This window comes from Periplaneta americana, chromosome 4 (genome assembly GCF_040183065.1).
Source record: "Periplaneta americana isolate PAMFEO1 chromosome 4, P.americana_PAMFEO1_priV1, whole genome shotgun sequence".
Taxonomy (NCBI): Eukaryota; Metazoa; Arthropoda; class Insecta; order Blattodea; family Blattidae; genus Periplaneta; species Periplaneta americana.
Window position 1 is genome coordinate 164,232,678 of NC_091120.1, and position 24,997 is coordinate 164,257,674.

General features: G+C 34.6%; 1 protein-coding gene across 6 annotated transcripts in view; it reads right to left on the reverse strand.

Moving 5' to 3' along the window:
* Positions 1–410: 410 nt before the first annotated feature.
* LOC138698387 (uncharacterized) overlaps positions 411–24,997 on the reverse strand; it is a 107,402-nt gene continuing 82,815 nt past the window's right edge. For all 6 annotated transcript variants that reach the window (XR_011331860.1, XR_011331861.1, XR_011331858.1 and 3 more), the window contains one exon: positions 411–23,566. Coding sequence is in view for 2 of the 6 variants with exons in the window: in XM_069824257.1 (XP_069680358.1) it covers positions 23,387–23,566 (180 nt within the window). In the remaining 4 variants the exon portion in view is untranslated. The remainder of the gene's footprint in view (positions 23,567–24,997) is intronic.

The window sequence follows — 24,997 nt, forward strand, 5'->3', positions numbered from 1 at the left end:
CTGCAAGCAATTTGTTATGCAGTTTCACCCAAAAAGTGTGAAATAATTTCTTTGAAGATTCAAGACACTAACATATTTCCTTTATAATACCTACATAATTATAAACTAGGGGTTTATTTCACTTTCCTTCCTCCTCTTTCTACTTTTCTGTTCCTAGTGCTGACCTGCTATGGCACTAAAATCGTCCTCCAGTGGCTTAAGGAGGGAAAGCTGGTGATCAACAAGATCTCCCAGCTAGGTCCAATGGACCTGTCGACCAATAGCAGGTGTGGTCCTCCAGATATTCTGGGGGTTGTGTGTGAATGAAGTAGCCACCAAAACGTTAAACTATGGTGTTCACTTAAATCGGCTACAACTTGCCATTTTCACTCCATTATGAAATGAGTACCTCCTTAAGAATTTACCTGAAATACATGTTTATCAATTATCAAAAGATATCTTTATTTATAAAGTTTGTTGTATTTTTTTTATCTTAACAAACTACAGTATAATTCATTTATACACTCCTTTCCTTCCTCACAGCAAACTCATTAGTCTTTAAAATGTTTGCACAAACACAGAATGCTTGATATTGAACTAAAAGAGAGAACGAGAGGAAAAAAAAAAAAAAAAGATTCATTACTATTTACAATGCATCATCACATTTTCATCATGTTCTTATAAATATGATTTAGCTATCTTTTACACAATTTTTACAACAATGTAACTTGCCTTCTATAAGAAATACGTCTCACTGTTAAGACATAGGTACTGTAAAATTAATTGTAATTTCTTTCTATACTCAAGTGTTTCTCAAACAAGTTTACTTCAGCCATGTAAGAAACCCTAAAAAAAAAACACAGCCCATTAAATACTTATATTCATTCTGATATACAGCGATTAAATATTTCAATGAACATTTCTTTTTAAGAAACCGATATTCAACATTCCATCTGATTAGTATAATACACAATCAGTCTCTAAAACATAAAAAAAATAAACACCTGAACAGTTCATAATACAGTACATGATGACAAGGCATTAAAGCCCAGTGAATTATAAACAAAACTATACAATGGCAAAACTTAAATTACATCAACTGCTAGTTTTTATACAACATAATGGCTTACAAATTCTTGTACTGTACAATGTTGTCCCTGAAATATTTCGTAAAATCGGCCAAGCAGATGGAAATGTCCAAGTAGTTATTATATTTCTACCACGTTTGTGAAAGGGGTGGGGAGAGGGTCAAGTGTATTAATGAATGTGCTACAAAAATACAGCAGGAACATTTTTAAGATTATTTTTCAAATCTTTTCTTTCTACTACATATTTTAACATTCCAGTGCTAAGTGAGCAATTTTAAGAAGATATAATAGGCTGTGTAAGACAAAATTCTAATAATACCAAACAGAAGCAGATAAAATGTCTGCAGTACCACAAATTCCAAAGAAACAAAGAAGAAATCTTTTAACCCTGTGAGGGGGAAGATAAGTTTTATCAGAACAAGTTTTGCATAGAAAATGTCAATATGCTAGAATCTGTGTATGAACTTAACATATGCAAAGGGTGTGATGAACAATTTCCATCACTTAACAAACCACATTATAATTTCAACTTGTAAAAAAGAAGTACCTATCATTTTCCAAATCAATGGACATTTAACAAAAGAAATGAGATTAGAACACTGAATCAGTATCAACATCATATTTTTTTAAATTGAGAACCATTTAATCAGTTTGTTTTTATTTTAATTGTGCAATACACGAAGCACTCTTTTAATGCTGGAGGGTTCCAAACAATTAAACTATTCCGTCATAGTCACATAAACATAAAGAAAATCTAAAATACGCACACACATGCAGAAGAGGGAACTGTGAAAGACATGCAATCTCATCAGTGAATACGTTTTATAAAACCACAGATTATTAACATTTTATGTCTTTACAAGTTACAGCATGAATTTAATTTATAATATAAAGAAAATCCTTCACATACAGTACAAATCTTGATTATAATGGACAGTTAATGAAAGAAAAATAAATAAATAAAAACAAAAAAGAAAGCTTACTTTGTATTACAAATTTTAGTGGACTTAAATCTGTCTGGTACAATTTAAGATGCTTTTACCTTTTTTCCCTGCATTTATCTGCAACAATTTTCTTTTTCATGTCCAGTCTAAGTTTACTAATTACTATGAAATATCGGAAAAGAGGTGCAAAATTAATTTAGTCCAAAGGGGATGAAAGTGTTTAACACAGACAAAGAACAAAATGAAAGTTACACAATCGTGGTAGAATTGAGAAAGTACAGAAGAACGGTGTAAGTCATTTCTGTTCACTGCAGAATGGTTAATCGAGGTTCTACTGTATTTAGGCTGAAATGCAACCTTTAATGGAAGTGGCGACGTAGTTGTATCTTTTGTGTTATATCAGCTATGTTTAAACCCATTTTATTCTTTCCTCCATATGCAAGGTTTAGTTAAATTTTGATAGGCTTCGCAACAGTAGCAACAGATAGCTATTCTGTAGAACACTTTTCTATCTGCAATTTGTATATTATGGAAAGACTGCAAGAAAAGTGTACAAAAAATTTTAGGGGCAAGTTTTTGGGAGTGTTTGTGCCAGATAGAGATACTGTTCATAGGTATACGAAGAATTTTTCGATATGTGGCCAATATTGGATTGTTTTTTGGAATAGCCAAGAGTCAAAAAGTCAAAAAGTTCATCACAGAAAATGGATGTTGGCAAATCAGTTCATACCTTAGTGCTGAGTGAATTTTACTTTTGTGGTCTGCAGTACAAACTCTAGTGTTTCAAAATGTCTTTAAGATATTCATAGGGGAATTCAATGAATGTTAGAGAAACTTCTGTAGGTATATAGAAACCTTATCTAGTAGGTATATAGAAACCTTATCTAGAAGTACAAAGCATGTAATGAGGCAAAGGGAAAACATTTTACAGTATCATGTATAAAGGTAAGAACCAAATTGTATGCAACATCCTACTTGTCAAGCATGCAAAACCTGCTTCTCATGTGTATCACAGGAAAAACTTTATATAGAGAAAAAAATGATCGACTTTTTTTTAATCCCTTAAATATAGTGACCTCAACATTACAGTTTAAGAAATGTGTTGATGTCGAAATATCACAATTAATAGTAGTGCTCAATGGATTGATCAGAGTTGAAGGGTGGAAAAGCACATGCGCACTTAGGCCAATGGTATAGGTTCAATGAACAATCTCTAAATTTGACTACAGGCAAGAAATAGCAGAGAAGCTTTTCCTGGAACACACTATCTGGAACAGAATTCTTTTACATGCTGTAAATCTACCACACAGACCTTCCACGTTTACTTTCCCTCCATTCAGAAGAAGCCAAGCTTAATGATTTCATTGCCTTCTAAACTTCATCACTGGGTGTGAACCAGTAAAAATTTTGGCTCCAGTAACTAGCATGTCAACCACAAGACTGAGTATGTCGCATTTAGGAATTATGATCAATTGATGTGTATCAATTTATGCTATCAATGTAATTTCGATTTCACCTAGTACACACAGATCTGATATTTACCAATCAGCTTTCTGATTCTAATACGTAGCATTATATTATACAGACACATTATTACGTGAGGCAAGAAAACAGCAAGTGACCTGTGGTCCACTGCTAGCATGGTCTCTAGCAAGCATGCAACTATTTCGTTGCTGAAAATGGCCCCCATTTGCTGCCACACACAACCAACATCTTCTGATAAACGAATGAACAACATTCTGAAGTTCCACATAATTGATAACCTCGATTTGTTTTCATATATAAGCTTTTAGTTCATCTATAGAATGAGGATTTTTCGTATAAACTCTACCTTTTAGTATATTATATATTGTTTCAATGTACCAAAGTACATATGATATTTCCATGCAGATATTCTGCATCATCATACGATGAAAGAGTAATGGAACGGAGAAAAATTCTCTCCGGCGCCGGGATTTGAACCCGGGTTTTCAGCTCTACGTGCTGATGCTTTATCCACTAAGCCACACCGGATACAACCCCGGCGTCGGACAGAATTGTCTCTGATTGAGTTCCAACTCTTGGGTTCCCTCAGTGGCCGCCCTCTGCACTACGTCATAGATGTCTATGAACATAGGACCAAAGTCCACACATGTGCTGAGGTGCACTCGTTATGAGTGACTAGTTGGCCGGGATCCGACGGAATAAGCACCGTCTTAAATCACAAAGTGATTTACGCATATCATATATTATATATTGTTTCAATGTACCGAAGTACATATGATATTTCCATGCAGATATTCTGCGTCATCATACGATGAAAGAGTAATGGAACGGAGAAAAATTCTCTCCAGCACCGGGATTTGAACCCGGGTTTTCAGCTCTACGTGCTGATGCTTTATCCACTAAGCCACACCGGATACAACCCCGGTGTCGGACAGAATTGTGTCTGATTGAGTTCCAACTCTTGGGTTCCCTCTAGTGGCCGCCCTCTAACTACGTCATAGATGTGTGGACTTCGGTCCTATGTTCATAGACATCTATGACGTAGTGCAGAGGGCGGCCACTAGAGGGAACCCAAGAGTTGAAACTCAATCAGAGACAATTCTGTCCGACGCCGGGGTTGTATCCGATGTGGCTTAGTGGATAAAGCATCAGCACGTAGAGCTGAAAACCCGGGTTCAAATCCCGGCGCCGGAGAGAATTTTTCTCTGTTCCATTACTCTTTCATCGTCTACCTTTTAGTGTTCGCTATAAACAAAAATTATAGGGTGTTAGATCTGAGCTTTGTGGAGCCTGTTTCAATAATTTTGTTGCATTTCTTGTAGAGGACTGAGATATTCCAGTTTCCTGTGCTGAACGCTTCAGAAATTTTTGAGCGGTATATTCTAATCTTCAACCAATCTCATCTAATTTTTCTTCTGTAAGAACACTACGTTTTCTGTTTGATTTTCGATTGTTCACTGAACCTGTTTCTTTATGTCTTTTAGTGAGCCTTCTAATTGTTTCGTCAGAAGGTACAGGTCTGCTTGAAAACTTCATTAGAAATTTATGTCCCGTTTTTGCATACAATCTTCTGCCATTTATGTACCTATTGTACATACACACAGGTTCACACAATGAGAATTTGTTGGTAGGCATTACCTAAACACACAATAATCACTAAACGTTGTACACTTGAAGAATCAAGACTTTTGTAACATGACTTATGACTACAGCACATGCTATATGGCGATCGAGGATCTACTATGCTGCACCTCTAACAGCCTGCGCAGGGAGCGGACCACCAGTAACCCACCACTTTCTCACTTCACGTCATAATAATGTCTCTGTACAATATCTGGCAGCTGGAACCCAGTGACATCTTTTGGTTGGTCTCCCTTTACTAAATAAAGTTACAAGTATTTTGTGCAGCTTGGATAGTTTACATTCAGAATTCATAAATTGATCATATCTTGGCTGTATGTAATCTCGAAAGTCATGACATCGTCCCTTTACAGAAATGGAATTCTTTAAAAACTTCAGGAGCTGTTACATGCACTGTCACTTTCTTCTAATTTTTCTATTAAGCTCCCCCATCTAAAAGAGTTATTGAGAAAGCATTGTTTGAAAAGGATTAAATTGACACAGAGTTCAACTTTGTTTTAAATTATGTGATTGTTTATCTTTAAGAATTCCCATTCCTTCTGTAAAGAAACGATGTCCAGATTTTCGAAATTATACACAAATTAGCTAAGAAACAATCAATTTTTAAGTACTTCTTACTTCTGAAAAAATTCTACATACTTCATTACGCCAACATAACAATTACGGTGGCTCGGTGCTAGTGTGTTGGGCTTATAAACCAAGGCACCTGGATTTAAATCCTGGTTTAACCATCCTGAATTTAGATATAACTTGTGATGGGCAGTCCTGTGGTCCAGGCAACAAAGGGATTTTTCTGGGTACTCTGGTTCCCATGTGATATCCTAACAACTATCATTCAGTCATTACAAACGCAATATAGAATCACTACCTGTGGTGCACTCTGGACAGTCTGACGAACTAATGACATCTATGAGCCATGCTTATTATTAGAGTTGGGGAGCAAATAACGGCAATTCAAGGAGAGGGGGGAGATTGGTGGGGGGGGGTGGGGAGAGGACACCAACCTTAAAACTTCAGGATAAGAAACTAAATTGGTTTCACTATTCTATGGAATTTTTACATTTTTCTTTTCTGTAGATTGACAGTACTAGATTAAATATGAAAGAGCTTATACCAAATGCTTCTATCCAATGTAAGATATATAAAGGTGAAATTTAATTTTACGTGTTTGTAACTGAATGCAAATTTCTTTTGATTATGAATGTTAGATAAAAGTGAAACTATTTATGAGGAAAAAACCTAATATTATTGGTAGAGACCAAATTAACACACATGAAAATTAAGGAAACAAGAGGAAATTGAGTATGATTATCAGTTATCACAATAGTGATTGCAATTTTATCAAGTTAAGTGGGCAAAAACTTTAAGTTACCAAGTCAAAATAAGTAGAATGAATTTTTAATTGTCACAAGGAATACAATTCTGCGTGTGTATGGTTGTGAGGTGAATTATTTCATAATTCTACAACAGTAAGCATGGTATAGTTATAGTTCACTGATAATAATAGGAAGATTGTAATCAAACCTGGAGTAGGTGCTGTTAACAAATAATTTCCATATACAGTAAAACCTCGATAGGATGCGCCCACTTATTATGCTATACCGTGTAATACACTTTTTTTTGTCTGGTCCCTGCACATTTCATATATAACACCTTTATCAAATAACCTGTTTGTTGTGCTCAAGTCTAGCATAATACGCTATTTTTGTGAAATATTTTTACGTAATCTTCAGCATTGTATTGTGAAAGAAATGAAATATTTTGACCATTGAACTCACTGGTGCCATTAACCTTAAAAGTATCGGTATTCGACCCTTTACCTGTGCACTTCATATTTACAATACCCCAGTGGTTCCCAACGGGTGTGTAGTACAGCCCCATGGAGTGTGTCGCGAAATTTTGGAATTGAAAAATAAATTTTATACCATCCATGAAGTCTCTTTACAACGCATTTTTTATTTACGACGAGTCTTTGATGTGGTACATTTTATTTTGAGACAGACTTTACCAATGAAACTTGAACACCTGCAATAATACTCAGTTCAATTTTTCTTCCTGACAATAATTCGAATGAAAATGAACATCTCCAACAATGCTTAGTAATTCGTTTACTCTTTCCACTTAGTAATAAACAGAGTTTAGAATCATTAGAACATATTGGTCGTTTCAGTATATATGTGTGCTTGGGTGATGGTGCGATTATTTTTATCAAAAGTGCTTTATTTAGATTTTATATGGACAAATTTTTAATTAAAAAAAACTCAGTCTGAATTGAGGTCTGGGTTAGATGATAGCAGTGCTAATTCATATATTGTGAGCAATAGTTCCTTTCAGAGTTCACAAAAACGTACCGCGTTTTGTAAATATTATAGTGATGAATACTTGCAATATGGTTTTACATGGCGTGGAGATGAATATAAACAAAATCTCGAGTGTTTTATATGCGGAAATGTTTTGCCAAATCAGTAGATGGTGCCGAATAAACTAAAAAGACATTTAAAACTGCAGTTTTCAGCATGTTATATGAATCAGCATATTATACCATGAAAATAAACTCTAAACGAAGTAACAAACTGCTGCATCTTGAAGATTATTTACGTGTTAGCCTGACAATTATAAGGCCACATATAAAGAAACTTTATTCAACCCACCAAGCACAGACGTCACATTAATTTAAATATGAAAGTTTCCAAAAGCAATAATAAAAATGTGTTATCAGATTATATATTTTTTTTCGATTCGATGCATGTTACCATCGACCTATTTAGAACACTGGATGTCCGACACTACATAGAAATTGTTATTAGTGCTCTTTTCTGACGAAACGCTCTGGAACAGCATTCTGGCACCTTTTTGTTACATTTTTCATCATGGAATCGAAATATGTGTGAATAACTATGTTTTTAATATTATTTTTCTTTGAATTCCACATAGACATCGAAAGTCTTAGTTGAACAAAAATGGGGTTAAAAACAACAAAATTCCTGTACAGTGATCAGTAATCATCTTCCCATCCACTATAAAATATTCTACACACAGTTTCACCACCTTTTTCTCCAGAAGAAAAGCACTGGTTGTTATTATATAATTATTTTTAATAAAAACAAATAAGTGTGTCGCAATATTGTGGGCGTTCAGTAAAGTGTGTCGTCAGTCAAAAAAGGTTGGGAACTACTGCTGAATACCCCACCCTCTTGATACGCTCTTAGTCAACTCTTTACCTTCGCACTTAAAGCCTACATACAGTTACAATACCCCACTCTCTTGCTAACTTTCTCTCTCAAGCAACATTCCTCACTTGGCTTTAATAAAATTCCGGTAACTTTTGCTGGCCAGGTTGTTGTCCTTTAGTGTATTGAAGTGTCTGTGAGTGTGTTTACATGAGTGTTAAGAAAAGCGCTTCCTGTGTTGGAAAAATTTAAAATCTTACAAAGGTACAATGAAAACAGTACTCTTAATCAGAAACAACTCTCTGATTCATTAGAAATCCCATAATCGAAATTAAGGACGATAATAAAAAATCGCGATTCAAGCACTGCAGCTGCGATGTCGGGAGGATGCAAGCGCAGGAAAGTGAAGTGTGGTAAACACGAGGACTTGAAAAACATGCACATGGCAAATAATTATAAATGACTTTTTTTCGAAAGAATTAAGTACAGTACATATTGCAAATGTCTTTGACATACAGTACAGTAATTACATAATGGAGTAATACTGTATTGTATTACCTTTCATGAATCATTATTTCAAAAAAGAAAAATGCTAACAGTGTAGATATTGTATATAAGTCAAAATTAGTATACCCGCCTAATATGCGGTCCCGGTTAATACGCAGTTTACATGTGGTCCCTTGAACAGCGTCTTATCGGGGTTTTACTGTACATCCAATCAAATTTGCTTTCAATTATCTGACAATGGCCTAGGTTACTTTTGAATAGTCTTAAAACTGGTGTTAAGAATTTGTAGTTGAAAACTGCTGACTATGTATCACACCAAAGTTACAGTTTGAAGATAGAAGTACTAATTCAGTGTTTCTCTATTCCAATAAATGAAAACTAACCAGTGAAGAAATCTATGCATTTAAGAGATATTGGAACTAATGATGATTCGGAAATACTAGTAGAGTCAGAAAGTACTCGAACTTTGGGTGGCAACATCGTGCTCTATAGGCAACTTTTCTGCCTTGTCCTTGTGGTATGTGACCTACTCTCCAGGTGTATAGACTCAGTGCAAGCATGTATAGATAGCTTTGTTGCAGATGACATATAACCATGTACACAACACCACCTTCAAAATAGGCAGTGACACACTTCTGCCAGCGTCCATACCACTTCTCGAAACATTCCTGCAGCCCATCTTTGGTCACTTCCCGCAGAGCGCTTGTCGTATGAATTTTTACCCCTTCAGCTGATGCAAACCGCTGTCCCTTGAGTAGGGACTTGACCTTTGTAAATTAGTAGAACTCTGCTGAAGCAAGAATATGCTGGAGAATATGGTGGCTGTGGATGGACAGGTATTTTGTTTTGTGTGGGGAATTCGCTCACTAAGAGCAACCGATGTGCTGGGGCATTGTAATGATGGAGAACCCAATTCTGTCCTTGCCACAAGTTGGGTCTTCTTCGTTCGTCGAACTGCAGCACGAAGATGTCAAAGAATTGCAACATATGCCTCCTTACTGACATTTCGACCCTCAGGAATAAACTCGAAATGTACGAGATCCTGGATATCGAAGAACACTTCAAGCATTACTTTCCCCTTTGATCAGTCAGCACTGAAACTCTTTTGCCGTGTTGAGCTGGGAGATTTCCACATCGAAGACTGCCATTTTGGCTGCGGGTCATAAAGGAAACATCATATTTCGTCACCTGTGATCACTCTGTGCAAGAAATTTGGATTGTATGCACCCTGTCAATCAGGTCTGCACTAAACAGTTGCCTCTCTTCCCGCTGCTCATCTGTTTGGCTTCTTGGAACAACGTGCTCACAAACACATTGCATATTCAAATCATTGTGGAGAAAAGACTCCACAGAACCATGCGAAATGCCTAACAAAGTAGCCACATCATCTATTGACTGTCTGATTTCTTGTGCAACTCGAGCTATCATTTCTTCTGTTCTTGCCGATCTGGGTCTTCCTGAAAGTGGATCATCATCCGTTGAAAGATGGCCACTTGTGAAGCACTTGTGCCACTCATACATTTGGGTCCGAAACATTGCTTCTTCTCCATACGCTTGGTGCATGAGTGCCAAAAGTCTCAGTAAATGTTTTACCGTGTTTAACACAAAATTTAATATTATCTCTGTGCTCTTTGAAGCTCATTTTATCACATATACCTACATGTCTTCACTAAACGAAGCGTAAAGCAGCACTGTATTACACATCTTCACTAAACGAAGAGTAAAGCTGCACTGTATCACACGTCTTCACTAAATAAAGCTGAAGGCTGCATTGTATTTCGATTGGTGTCCGGCCATGTTAGTCTTACCCATTCTCATGCACAGCCACACTAAGTCTAAACGCCTGGAGAGTAGGTCACATACCATGCGGACAAGGCAGAGAAGTTGCCTATAGAGAGTGGCACACCCGAAGTTCCGGTACTTTCTGACTCTACTAGTATAAACTTGACAATAAATAATTTTTAGTAAAAATATTATCCGTTCTTAAAATATATTGTAAGAGTTTACAGTATGTAAAAAATTGGTTTCACTGGGACTGAGATTTGCTACACACTCTCTTCATGCCATTTCAAGCACTCGTTTTTCTTATTCGTACAATCTGTGAAGACGTCAGTTTTTTTTTTAATTAGAGAGACTATTAATCTGTACTTGAATATGGAAAGCACCATCTCAGCCGAGTCTAACTGATGGTTAAGCCATTTCTTCACAGCAAATGTGGCTGTTTCTATTTTATTTTTCTCTCGTTAAAAATGTCAATCATTACAGCAATCATATTTACACATCACATCATACTTAAGCAATAAAAATTTGTAAAAATGAAAACTATACAACACACAATTATTTGCTTACTTTCATAGAAAGCAATCCTGCAGGTAAAATATATATATATGCATGCTATCTGCAGAATGCTTTTGTTGAATCACTGACCAACTTATAAACAAACACTCTGGAAAAAAAAAAAAAATACACAACTCATATATAGTAAAAAACACATTTTTGTACACTTTATCTCACTTTTTATGAGGACAATGCATTCATTTTTTGTAAGACTAGGATTTCGGCAAAGTTTATTACATCCATTTTCTATCAGTCTTTGCCGTACTAATATTTTTACAACTTAGCTTTCATGATTTTATGCTTGAGATCTTGCAGTAACACATTTTATGCCAGACTCAAAAGCAACACAAATCCGTCCCGATTTATCCAAGAGATGAAAGGTAATCTGAGACCTCCAATTATACCATAGAGAATCCAGAACTAAATACATAATTTACTAGTGCCAACTTGTAACTAATTAACAAGTTTTACAGTTGCTTATTATACTTCCATGCCCATCAATTACTCAAAATGAACTACAATTTTAGTCAACTATATCATTCTTTTGAAACATCATTTCCTTTAATTATGAACTCCAGCTCATATAATAAATGTAACTGTCTAACACAGCATGACTCTGTGAATCAGGAATGATATCTTGAATGTGCAGAAACAAAAAAAATCTTCATTACCCGAGATACTATATCACATGAAATGATTTTTGTTCTCAGAAATAGAATAGATCGCAAGCCTTCTGATTTTTTTTATCGAGTTAATGTCAAAATATATACACAGAGGGAGGGGGGACTAGCTGATAGTATTTGGGGGCAGTTTTGTTCCAAACATATATTGCTGCCACAAATGAACATATTACAAACCTTAAAAGCATATCTCTTTCACACTGATAAATGTTTATCTGCAAGCAAAATATTTGTTTGCTTACTATTTCCCTTAATAAGTGCTTATTTACAATCCATCTAGTGCAAAATACAATACAATGCACAATAATGTAGCGAGATTTCGACTAGTGATAAATACTGACAATTCTTTCATGAGAGGACATATTTCTTCCTACAAAAACTTCCGAAGATTATCACAAATCTTAATATACAGCCAAAATCCTACCAATAAAGAATTACTTTGGAAGTAATATCTGTACTCATTCAGTGGATATCACAATAGTATCTGCATCTTAATTATTTTCATTCATCCACATAGAATATAAATTACTTCTATAATGGCAAAAAAAAGTGCAGCAATTGGAAATCAGCGGAAATAACTGTAAAATTTACGAATACAAGTACTTCATTTAATCTTTGGAAACAGAGACGTAAGGAAAACATGAAGCCCAAATACTAAGCTTTGCTGATTAAAAAATGCAAATGACAAACTTGATTCTTAGTAGGCAATGGGCACATCTCCCATTTTTCTTTCTGGCCTTTGTTGCCTGAAATCTTGGCTTTGCGCCATTTTGGTTACATGACAAAGGAGTACCACTACTTTTGGATGTCTAGTGTTCGTTCACAATTCTCAATGAGGATGGGATGGGCTAAGGATCTAGATCTTAGTAGTAGTGGAGTTTATGATCAATCATATGTTTCTAAAGGAGTCGTGGAACATCTGTAATTAATTAATTATTTACTAATATATAAACAGTTCAAAAGAGGTAAATAGAAATGCAATCTCAATCTCGCAAAGTCCTCCATTCAAATTCTGGAGAAAAAAAAAAAGTAGCGAACAAATACTAATTTCACTATGTACACACATGAGGGGAATGGAAGTATTTGACATACGAACAAAAATCTATTTCACAAAATATTCAACTTTCAAGGTTTTTATAGTTGCAATGACAATGTATGAATTCAAAATTACAATCACCATTTAATGCAGAACATCACAAATAAATAATTTAGTTCTTATTCTTGTACATATCAGGGTGTCTACCGAAAATGTGGAACAAAATTTAGTTACTCTTCAGTTACCACAACTTTACTCATAAGCACAAGGAAAAAAAAAAATTAATAAATATTAATCGTGTTTCAGTCATCTTACGATCTGTCATCGAATTTGTGAAGTTGTCAGATCTTCATTTCAATGGAAGTGCAGTCATCTTCTCTCCCAGCCTTCTAGATTGTATTGGACTCGCACTGTAATTGCGGACTATACTGCAGCTCAGACAGACAGACAATCATTTGAGTCTTTTGAATTATTTACATTTCGTTACAAATTGCTTAAATTAGTTACGTTTTGATTACCTTCGTTACTGATAAACACCCTGATATATGCACACAAGTTTGGAAGAGGAAGAAAGAAAATAACATTTAATATTTTCTTTCTTTGTCTTCCAAACTTACATTAATTGAAGATTTGTTGTATCATAAAATGTTAGAAAATGCCAACTGTACACAATGAAAATGAGGATGTTCAAACTGGAGGAAAATTGCAGTGTCATAAAAATCCTAATATTTGTCCTGTAACACTCCTTTATGATCAACTGATTTCTACGAGAATATCTTAAGATTCTAATCATTTGATATTATTCAATAAGCACAACAATTACAATTCTCAGTGTTACAAAACATGATATTATCTTAATATATTTATATTATTATAAAGCCTATATACAGGGCAATGAAATGTTGAACCAAATCCTGGTCTTCTAGGATAAAAATCTATGATGAAGACAGTAATGGAAATATTATATACTTTTCTACCAATTAAAATTTCTCCATAATACAATATATTTGTAAGCAATGTAGAAAACAATGAAAACTATACATCAAATCTACAGGACAAATATAACACAAATTCCAGAGAGAAGTGTATCTCATGGAACAAGTAATTACCTGGAATCAGGTGAAGTGAGAAACAAATAACAGAGAATCACAATGTAATTCAGCATTTAATGAAACATATCATTTATGTACAGCTGGCAATATTCGAATAAAAGAGTGATTTATGACATACATGCAGTGACAAGAGGCAAGAAGTGAATGTGATTTAATTTTAGTGAAACTATGCACGTCAGCAGTTTTTTGAAGGGACAAAACAAAGGAAGAACCTATCAATTTTATTTCCATGTAACAATGTCAGAAATCATCCTTAATTGATTCTGCATAGATTCGACAATGAAATCTGTTCACCAATAGCGCTGCACACAATGGCTCACCACACATGTGTGGAGAACTGCCAGCAAGGACAGTTATTTCCAGGGTAGCAATGTTTTCCCAATGGACAGACATTTTTAGGATGTTCTTGCTCTTTTTCATTTCATTTAAGAACTCCCAACGTTGTTAAACAGTTTCTATATCATGCAAAATGTACGTGAGTCACTGCCACAAGTAATAAAAATATGCTTGGCACACTCTTGACTCCCCCTCTCCACTTTTTGGCATGTTGGGTAGTAGTACTGTTAGTGACTGGTAAATCTGGTCCTAGGACTTGGAGAAGTTAGGGGTGGAAATTGCTCCCCACCCACATGATTCAGTAGCAAGAGTTTGTCAGTCAGTTTATGGTTGTCAGGTCCTAAGTCTTGCTTGTCTGCCTGTGTGTTGTACATGTTGAAAACATTTGGTCTGGTGATCTTTCACTTTCTGTAATATATTCCTAGCTCTTTAGTTTAGTTTAGTTTTTGTTATAACAATTTAGTTTAGTTAGTGTGTTCTTCTTTACAATTGTTTCAAGTTTTAGTAATAATAGCTAACCAATAAAGCAATAACACCCATGACAAAGAAAGACTGGGAGGGTTACTGCAGTCATGTATTGAGAGTAGAAGCAGGATATTGGAAAAAACATTGGTCAGTTTCTGAACTAATGGACACCATTATCATAAACTTAGGCGAAGACAGTAGCAGCAGTAGCAGTGACAGTGACAGCAAACGTGATGGTTCCGAATCTAATACAGGAAATGAATCTCAAGATCAAGTGACAACACCATGATGATTCACCAGTGAATAAAATTTTTCTTTATCAATAGTAGCAGTAGCACGGCAGTCTCTTCTCTACCCTCTACCTCTATTTGTGACATGTTTGTTGATAACATGTGGACTGTTAGAAGTGGAGTGGGTGAAATTCGTTACAGGGCAGGATTTACCAGTAACTAACAATACATCTCCAAGTATGGTTATATTTATGAAACTTCACTTTCACTTGTGACCTCAAGACTGTCTAGCAAAATGCTTATTTAATGAATATAAACATAATATTTTTCTCAAATATTGTTTACTGAACCGGTACAGTTCGTGTCTCAGTAGCTAACCTGTATTAAATTGGAAATAGATTATAAGGTTGCTGACGTAAAAACAAGATTTGACATATGATACCATTATCATTGCAGCTACAAATGGGAACACAACGAAAGTGGAACATTTTAGTTGCTGTATATAATTATATTTAATTAAACACGGTTATACAGAGTAAAATAAAATATGGAAAAAAGAAAAAAAATCCACTGCCTTATCAACTTCCCACACACAGAAAGAAGGTGAAGTACATAATGTGTTCTGCAAATAATGCAGAACCATTTCTGTTTGCTTGATTCATAATATTGTCGCACACCTCCAAAATCTGCTGTGTGTTTTCAAAAAGATTTTGCAAGACAAAGACAAAAGCAAAGCCACGTTTAATTGCCTTGTTTTCAAAGCTATTTTCGGTATAATTTCATCATGTCTTGCAATGACTGAAATTATACCGAAAGTAGCTTTGAAAATCAAGGGAATTAAAAGTGGCAATGCTTTTTTTTTGTACTGCAAAATTTTGTTAAAAAATCATAGCAGATTTTGGAGGCACAGCGATCAATATGTTTTGAAGACAAAAAAAATTTGTTACAGGGCCGGAAAACTAGTGATACCAAACATAGTCTTCATGACATGTTCAAAAATGAACAGTAATCTGAAACCATGTATACAGTGCTGAATGAACAGTATATTGTTTTAAAATGTTTAGTTTCGCAATTCCTCTGCAAGAAACATAGGCCAGTTTATATGTCAGCTAGGGAGTAATTTTTCTTAATCACGATATTTCGAGAATTATATCCAAAGCAATGGAATTATACACACTATATCAATGCTGCCCAAAGGTACATAATTATTGAAAAATATTCACACAAAAAGTTCAAGATGATAAGTAATTAAATATGAAGTAAAATCTTCATCCGTATGCATCACATTCGAGCAAGAATTTATCAATACTATGCTCATAGAAGATGGTTGTCAGATCGAGTATACTGTAGCTGTGTAGTTTAAAAGTGTGAAATTAGGAGATATCTTTCAAGCAAAGATGCAAAAGAGAAGATACCTATACAATAATATACATTTTTTAATTAAACTTGTTTCTATTGTGAAAACCCTGAGAAGAAACTTTACAAAATTCGATAATTAAATCCCTGAGTTACTTGTAACATGAAAAAATCAACATTACATCTTGCGCACACATTTAAAACTCGTATAAAATGACAAGATTTTGAAAATAAAATGCAGAAGGGATTTGATAAATGCCGAAATAATTGAACTCATGAGTGTATGTAAATTAAATGCAAGGTAATATAAACTCTCATCTTTGCTTTTAACGTCTAACATACTGGTACATTCATCTTTAGTAACCTATATTATAAATACCATCTTTCTTACAAATTGTCACACTTTGATTTCATTAAGTGTGGACTATAAAAACGCACTGCTTCATTCATAGCAGTTTAACAAAAATTATCTTCATCTCAGCCCAATGTATCCCTTACTCCAATGAATAGTATTGTACTGAATTGAAGGAAATTATCTAACATCTTGAACGAAAGAATTAATGAGTTTTTAGTTACTCAAGTTAAGTCCTCGCAGAAAAGATAAATGACAGCATAACAAATTACATTTTGTGGCTTAAAGAATATTCAATAGGGAAGGCATTACATTTTGGAGTGTCATTTTAAGAAAGATTAATTCAACAAATTGAATACATCCATAGTTGGAAAATTTCTTTAAAGTATATAACATACATATATAAAAATATGCAGGTCTTGTTCAGGCCAGTTTGCAGGAACCAATACTAATTATACAGTTCGTCTCTTCTTGGGCACTTTCATTTTGCAATACAAAGTAATACACCTTTCTATAATTCTTACCTTGAGGCTGTTTTATAAAGCAACATTTCGAAAATTTTCAAGGCATACTGCCACAAAAAAAAGAGGTTTGTACTACAGTTAAATATACTTTCATTTTTTGACAATTAATTTAGTTTTTCCTGAGAACGAAACTTCAATGATTGAGAATATTATTTTGTACGCCTATTTATTACTTTTGCTTATCTCTATGCACCATAAAATGGCGGGAATACAAACCTACTGTCAAAAAATCACATGACACAACACTACTCAGCACATCATATAATGACATATTTTATTAACGCACTTATTTTAGGCTATCAAGGCTCTATAATGGGATACGGAAGTATAATATATTAATCTCCCATCAAACTACTTATGAATAATGTAGCAGTCCATGATCTGCAACAGTCATCAACACCTTTTTTCAACTATAAGCAATGGAACTACTACATAGTGAACAATATAAAATTTCCAGAAAAAAAGACACAGTTCCCCAAGCAATTGCCAAAATGCTTTAAAAATGGGGCAATCATCCAAAGCAATGTATGATTCATATCACAGCTTTTCTTTTTAAGACCTTTCTCAAATTAGATGATTAGTAAAAATTATATTCAAACATTTTTGTTACTACACATTCAAGACATTTTGAGTAATATACAGCATCACCTGGAGTTCACATAGAAACCACATTCTAGGTTCTCAGACAGGAACTGATTATTTACACTGACATTGATCTTATTTACATATTCAGTTCTTTTCTTGCACCATATTCCATCATACTTGTATGGGCATTACATTTTTTCCAACAGGGAGAAAAAGCAGCAACAAGTCTTTAATGGAGGTCTAAAGTAGTCCTTTCATGTTATCAGCTTTTGGTCCCTTCATCAAAAATATACCTGTCTGTACTATAATACAAGGCACTTAAAACAATTCTTTCTTTTTCCTCATAATACTTGTACAAAGCACGAAAACATAATTACTTTTCATTATATAAAAAAAACTGCCAGTCGTAAGTGGACAAGCATAATGGTAAAATATTTTATCATGATGCTTTCTAAGAACACAACCCCAATCTAATCTAATAAAAAGTGTTGTTCATTTGCCCCATATGTCTTCAAACACTTCATTCTGGGTGCCAATATGGCACAAAATATGCTTGTATTAAAACTTTCAGCACTTTCATGCTAGTATCTTGTCAGAAGTGTGAAAAGAACTTAAAAAGAGCGAGAATAATATTGCAGTGATTTTAATTTCATGGCTTTAGGAAGCATTTTATGATTAGATTTTATTGGCATAACAGCAGCAAGCCTTCTATTTCTCTTTTTACGGAAGCACACAATTGTACATCCTTCTGTCTGCAACAAGGTACCATGAAATTTGTTTAAACAAAAGCCACCCTAAATAAGGGTTCGATAGATCGGCCTACTAATCAATTCATAAAGAATAATAAGTAAACAAAACAATTTTGTGACATTTGGAAAGAAAAAGAAAAAACATTAAGATAAGAAAACGTAGGAAATCATTTACAATAAAAATTTTGTTGGGTACAAATGATTACTAATTATAGCTAAGGATGATTTTAACAAGTGAGATCCTATGGCATCAATCGTTGCATCAGAAATTTTATATTGTTTAAGTTAATTTAAAGTTTCACGTGGGATCGTGCCACGGGCACCGAACATGAGCCCAAAAACTGTCCAATGTGTAATGTGGTATTGTGCTCCAAGATGCTGACAACAAGGCTCATATATGACTTGTTTTTCAAGACACACCTCCTGTGGCTGTTGCTCATGCATCTCAAAACGGATTGTGGGATCAAGAATGACACCCTTATCCTTCTGCCGATCAATTATGATGATATCAGCCCGTCTAGTAGAGCCATCAGAAGACACACAACCAACCTCCTCATAAACCTCATAGGAAGCATTCTGACGGATTGAAGCTGCGATGAGAGAACGAACCATAATATGTCTGTTGATTTGGAGCAATTCTCCATGATGGCAGAAACCCAAGACGTGAGGAAGCGTTTCTTGCTCGTCGCATCTTCTGCAACGGGTTGAGTCAAGAGTTCTACCAGGGAGAGTACGTACAGGTATTGTAGTACAGTTCATCTTAATGGCTTGCGTCCACTGACTGCTCGAAAGTCCCTTTTTGGTTGAGATCCACGAATTACCTTTCTTCCAGTGAGAATAGAAAACAACTCCCAAACCTTTACTTTTCAATTTGCTCCATTGATGAAAAGAATCTTCACGCAATGCTTTTCTTAGTTTTTGAGAAGCAATACGTTCAGAGCAATCGAAGGTGATTGGTAATTGTTTGATGCAATGTTCAATTTCGTTTGGAAGATTTCGAGTGGCTGCTACATGAGGGTTGTCAACGTGTAAAAGTTTATGACAAATATTTAAGTGCTGAAGGTAAGCTTCCCACTGGGCTTTAAATACTCCTAAACCTCGCAATCTTCTTGGTGCATACAACATAGCATCCGGGGTGTCAGTAGGAATGTTAATTATTTCCTTAACAGCGCTGCGAATTAATTTGTCAATATCAGATACAAATTTCACTTTAAGATCTTTTAAAGGAGCACATTGGAAGGGGTAAACCAACTGAGGCCAGATATATTGATTTAATATATTTATCTTTTGGTCAGGCATGAGTAAGGGTGAAGTGACCAGCTGATTAAGATTTTTTGTCAGTTTTTCAATTAGTTGAGCCGCATTAAATTTTATTTCATCATTAAAAGTAATGCCAAGATATCTTATAACTTCATCCGATTTGATGCAAGATATTTCTTGTCCATCGATCAAGGTGAGGGAATCAGAGCAGAGACATCCTTTACGTAGGTGTATAACATTACTTTTATGCGGGTTTACTTCAAGACCAATTCTAGCTAAGGAATTCATAGTCAGCGATGTTGAATATTGAGCGGCAGATTTATTTTTACACAATAATACTAGATCATCCGCAAATGCAAGAATGGAAAGATTATTTAATTGAGGTGATATATTGTATCCATATTCTCCAGAGATATTACTTTCGCTTAATTCCTTCATCACGAAGTCAATGGCAACATTGAATAGAATTGGTGAGAGTGGAGCCCCCTGCTCATAATTCATAATATCAAGATTTGAAAACTTCCAACTAAATTAAGAATATTAAATTCCTTATGATTTTATATTATTTTAGTAGAATTCATACCGCATTTCAGGTACAGCTGTCAAAAGAAAAAGTGGCTGTTCTCCTGAAACAAAGTTCCTTCGGGTATCTTCGCTACAATTCGGAGACAGGTGATGTTACATGTTGTTGGACCACGTTGCCTGATATCTACAGTTATAATTGAAGTATTCTGTGTGTTATTCGATAGCGTAATGGTAGCGTTCAGGTCTCTTATTCACGAGGTCCTGCGTTCGACTACAACCTCGTGCTTTTTATGTTCTGTTTTGTTCTGTTTTTGAGAGAAACAAACTATACATAATGGCTCCTTTCTCTTTTACGATAATTTTAGTAATTAACATCAGAGTCATTAATATATTATGCCATGACTTTATCATTATGCTACTGTGGCTGCAAATGGAAAGAAAAAAGATTTTATTCTCAATAAAAATATCTTTCGTGGCATAAACAAAAAAATTTACTGGCGTCGGCCTTAAAACTTTCAAACAATTAAGCGTTCAAAAAACAAAACAAAAAGCCACAATTCAACATTCAGTCTATCTTCCTCTTATCTCGATCATCTTGCAGTCGAGTGGTCATGGAATTGACTAGTCTTTGCAAATAGCGACTGTTCTTAGACACGATATTCCAGGCATTCTCAACATACATACATAAGTGTTCTGTCCATGGGCAGGTCTTTCATTGCAAACCCAGAAATCTCCAATCTTTCCTATTTTCTGCCTTCCTCTTAGTCTCCGCATATGATCCACATATCCTAATGTCGTCTATTATTCTTTTCAACCAGAGACCCAACCAATTCCTTTTTCTCTTTCTAATCAGTTTCAGCATCATTCTTTCTTTACTCACTTTTTCAAACGCAATCTTATTTCTTATTCTGTCTGTCCACTTCACACGCACCGTTCTTCTCCACATCCACATTTCAAATGCTTAAATTAGTTTCTCTTCATTTCGTCGTAATGTCCATGTTCCTTCCCCATACAATGCCACACTCCACATAAAGCACTTCACTAGTCTCTTCCTTAGTTCTTTTTCCAGAGGTCCGCAGAAGATCCTTCTTCTTCTATTAAAAGCTTCCTTTGTTCATGTTTGCAGTTTTTCTTGGGAAGGATAGGCCTAAAAATGCGGTAACATTCCGTTGCTTCCCGCACACCACTATCTCTTTCGCATTTTATTAAATTCCAGGGGGCCCAAGCGTGGAGATGAGGAGAGTGGATTTGACTAATTGGGCCCTCCGGACTTCACCGAAAGTCACGGCAAGGGTTAAATATTAATTCTATCAGGATGTTTGACCCGATCAGAGACCGGGAAATCTCAATTAGCCTTTGCCCCCCGCATCCTGGACTAGCTTCTACGAATCATCAGAAAATCTTACAGTGTGATTGGGCCAATTTTTCCGAAAATGTTTCCACACTTTTGCCCTCGTAGCTCAGCGGACGAACGTTGGAATTTAGATGTCAACGTCTCAGGTTCAATTCCTCGTTACTCCTTTTCATTTTATTGTGGTTCAAGATAGTATAATGTAATAATACAAAAAGAAAAACTAATACCAGTATTATGCAACTGGATTTTTCCAAACCTAATATTAAATTTATGTTATTTATATCGCTAAAGAACAATTACAATATAAATAACTTAAATATTATTTATACAGTATCACTAAAGAACGATAACAGAATATAAATGATAAATATCGGTTTGTTTAATTAATATAAGATATTATGTACGTATTTAATTATCTAAATAAAATAACGTATTTTACAAAGAAAGATGGTTATTTGTGTTATAATAATTACTTACATAAAATACAGATTATTTATATTGTGAAAGAGCAATAACAATATAAATAACTTGAATATTATTTTATAATGCTAATGAAGGAAAACAGAATATAAATGATAACTTGAATATTATTTATATTGCTAAAGAACGATAACAATATAAAAAACGTGAATATTATTCATATCGGAATTTCACAGACTTATTACATATGTATTTAAGAAATTGTAGAAGAATAGTAATTAGTAACAGTGTCCTATTTATTCTTCTTGGAGCCAAATTTGTAACTTTTAAAAGTGTGGTTATTATGTTGAAGTGTATGTGTTGCATTGATGCTTGATTCGTTATGTATGTGAGTCAGTTATGGGATGCTTGATGTCGTCACAATGTCGTAATTATAGTTTGATTGTGTTTGTGTGACTATTGTGTATTAATTTATGATGTATGGTACGGAAAGTTGCATATTTGTGTTATAGAAGTGTTATGTATGTGTTGTTAGTGTTTTGTATGTTTCAAATTGATAACTGATATTTGGTTTGCAATCGCAATGCCTAATTTACGGATTGTTTATGTTTTGTTTACATCGTGTAAGCTAATTTAATTTTCTTTTCCATTTCTCTTTATGCCCATCTTTTTTGTGTATAAAACTATAGCCCTAACATACATATGTAAACTAGGGCCAATCCCCATTGGAGATAAAATAATAATTATTATTATAAATATCGTTATAAAACGATAACAGAATACGAATGATGAGTTGAATTTTATTCATATCTCTAAAGAACGATAACAAAATATAAATAATGTGATATCCATAAAGAACGATAACTGGATATAAATGATAATTTGAATATCATTTACATCGCTAAAGAACGATTAAAAAATAAAATGAAAACTTGAAGAAGGCCCGAACCCACAACCTTTGAATCATTAAACAAGCACTCTACCGCTGGTCTACGAGGCGCAGATATGGAACACTTTCATAGTTCCGGAACTGCTTGTACAAGCACATGCATCATGTAACATCGCCGCGACCCGAAGTGGACTTTGAAAATATTCGCTGTTCACCAGTGCAGCCACTTTTTTTTTTGACAGCTGTACAACATATACACATTAAAAAATTACACATTATCAGTGTTAATGTTTCAAAGGTATAATGAAGACAAATAGACAACCAAGATGACATTGCACCATCAGTAAAAGAAATGAGAAATTTTACGGATCTTCAAGTTTGATTAATGAAGAAGCTGATGGTGAAGCTCGAAGGAGTAGAGGTGCTTTCCTTCTTGATCCACCTACACTACCAGCACCATTGACAGATGTTGCTGCTACCATTGGTTTGTACACGTAATTCCCCTGTATTGTGCTGCCATTTAGTCTACTCCTCTTAGTAACCTGCAAAGTTAAGTCGATCTCAACTGAATTTTTGCACTGGACATGGTTTTCTTAATCCAAAGAATACAATTAAACAAACATTCCATACATCAGAATTAACATAGCAAAAGATAAACATGTAAAAAGTTCAGACAATTTAAAATTATATACTTATACTTAAAAGTAACTCGAATAATCAAGCCGTTCGTCAAATTTTTCTTTTTATTCAAGTTTATAAACATATTTTAAAAATCAATCAATCTTCTTAATGTATAAAGTTGTTTGCTAACAACGAAGTCCACTATAGTCCACTGTAATCTATTCAGTTTTTGTTTTTCATGAGAAATGAGGAGTATTTTGATCGGTGTTGATTATAGATGCCTCTTGCTAGAAGCCAGAGTTGGGATGTAGTCAATATATACTGCAGGGCTGTCTTCTACAACTGGTACTGACGATTTTAATTTACTTCTTTTGTGGTTTATGGATGGACAGTATAGAAGAATGTGTTCCAGATCTTCATCATGATTATTACACCACAGACAAGTAGGATTATCAGAAAGGTGAAATCGGTGTAGGTACAATTGTGTGACAATGTGACCTGTTCTGGTTCTTGTTAAAAATGTTTGAAAGTCAGGGCAAGTTTTTGTATATTTCCAGGTCATTTGGTTTCTTTTGTACAGACTGTAAAATTTTTCCTTTGTCAGAAGAGAGCCAATTGTTGATCCATAGGTTTGTAAAATGAGACTTTACTGAAGCAAAGGCACTAGATAGAGATATCACTTGGAATATAATACCCTGCTCCTGATGTCCCATTATTGGGATCTAGAGATCCATCTGTATAAATTTGAAGGTGATCCTTATATGTGCTGCAGAGTAGTTCCATTGCATCTAACTTAAGAATGTATGGAGGATCATTTTTGGAATGATTTCCTGGAATCACTCATTTCCATAGAGAAATTTCGTTCACAACTGGAGTTTTAGCAATGAGTGTGCCTGTGATATAGATTGGTATTTCTTCTTTGTTTATTTTATAGAAATTACACAGGATATCATCTGACAGTTTGAAGAACATCTGAGATTTGGATGAGGCTTGCAATTTTAAATGTATTTTTAGATCCTTTTGTAATACAGTGTATGATTGGGTGTATATTACATTCAATTTCTAGGACAACAGTTGATGTGGTTTTTGGTACTCCTAGGCATAATCTTAAGGCTGAGTTTTGAAGAACAGAAATTTTTTGTAGATGAGTTGCTGATGCTCCTCTCCATATTTCACATCCATAGGTCAATTTTGATCGTATATAAGCATTATATAACTGCCGCATTGTCGTGATATCTGATCCCCATTCTTTATTAGCTATGATCTTCAATAGATTTAATCGTGGTGGTAGACACTGCGAAGCAACATGGTTAAATGTGTTTTCCATAAAAGTTTTTCATCAAAAATTAATC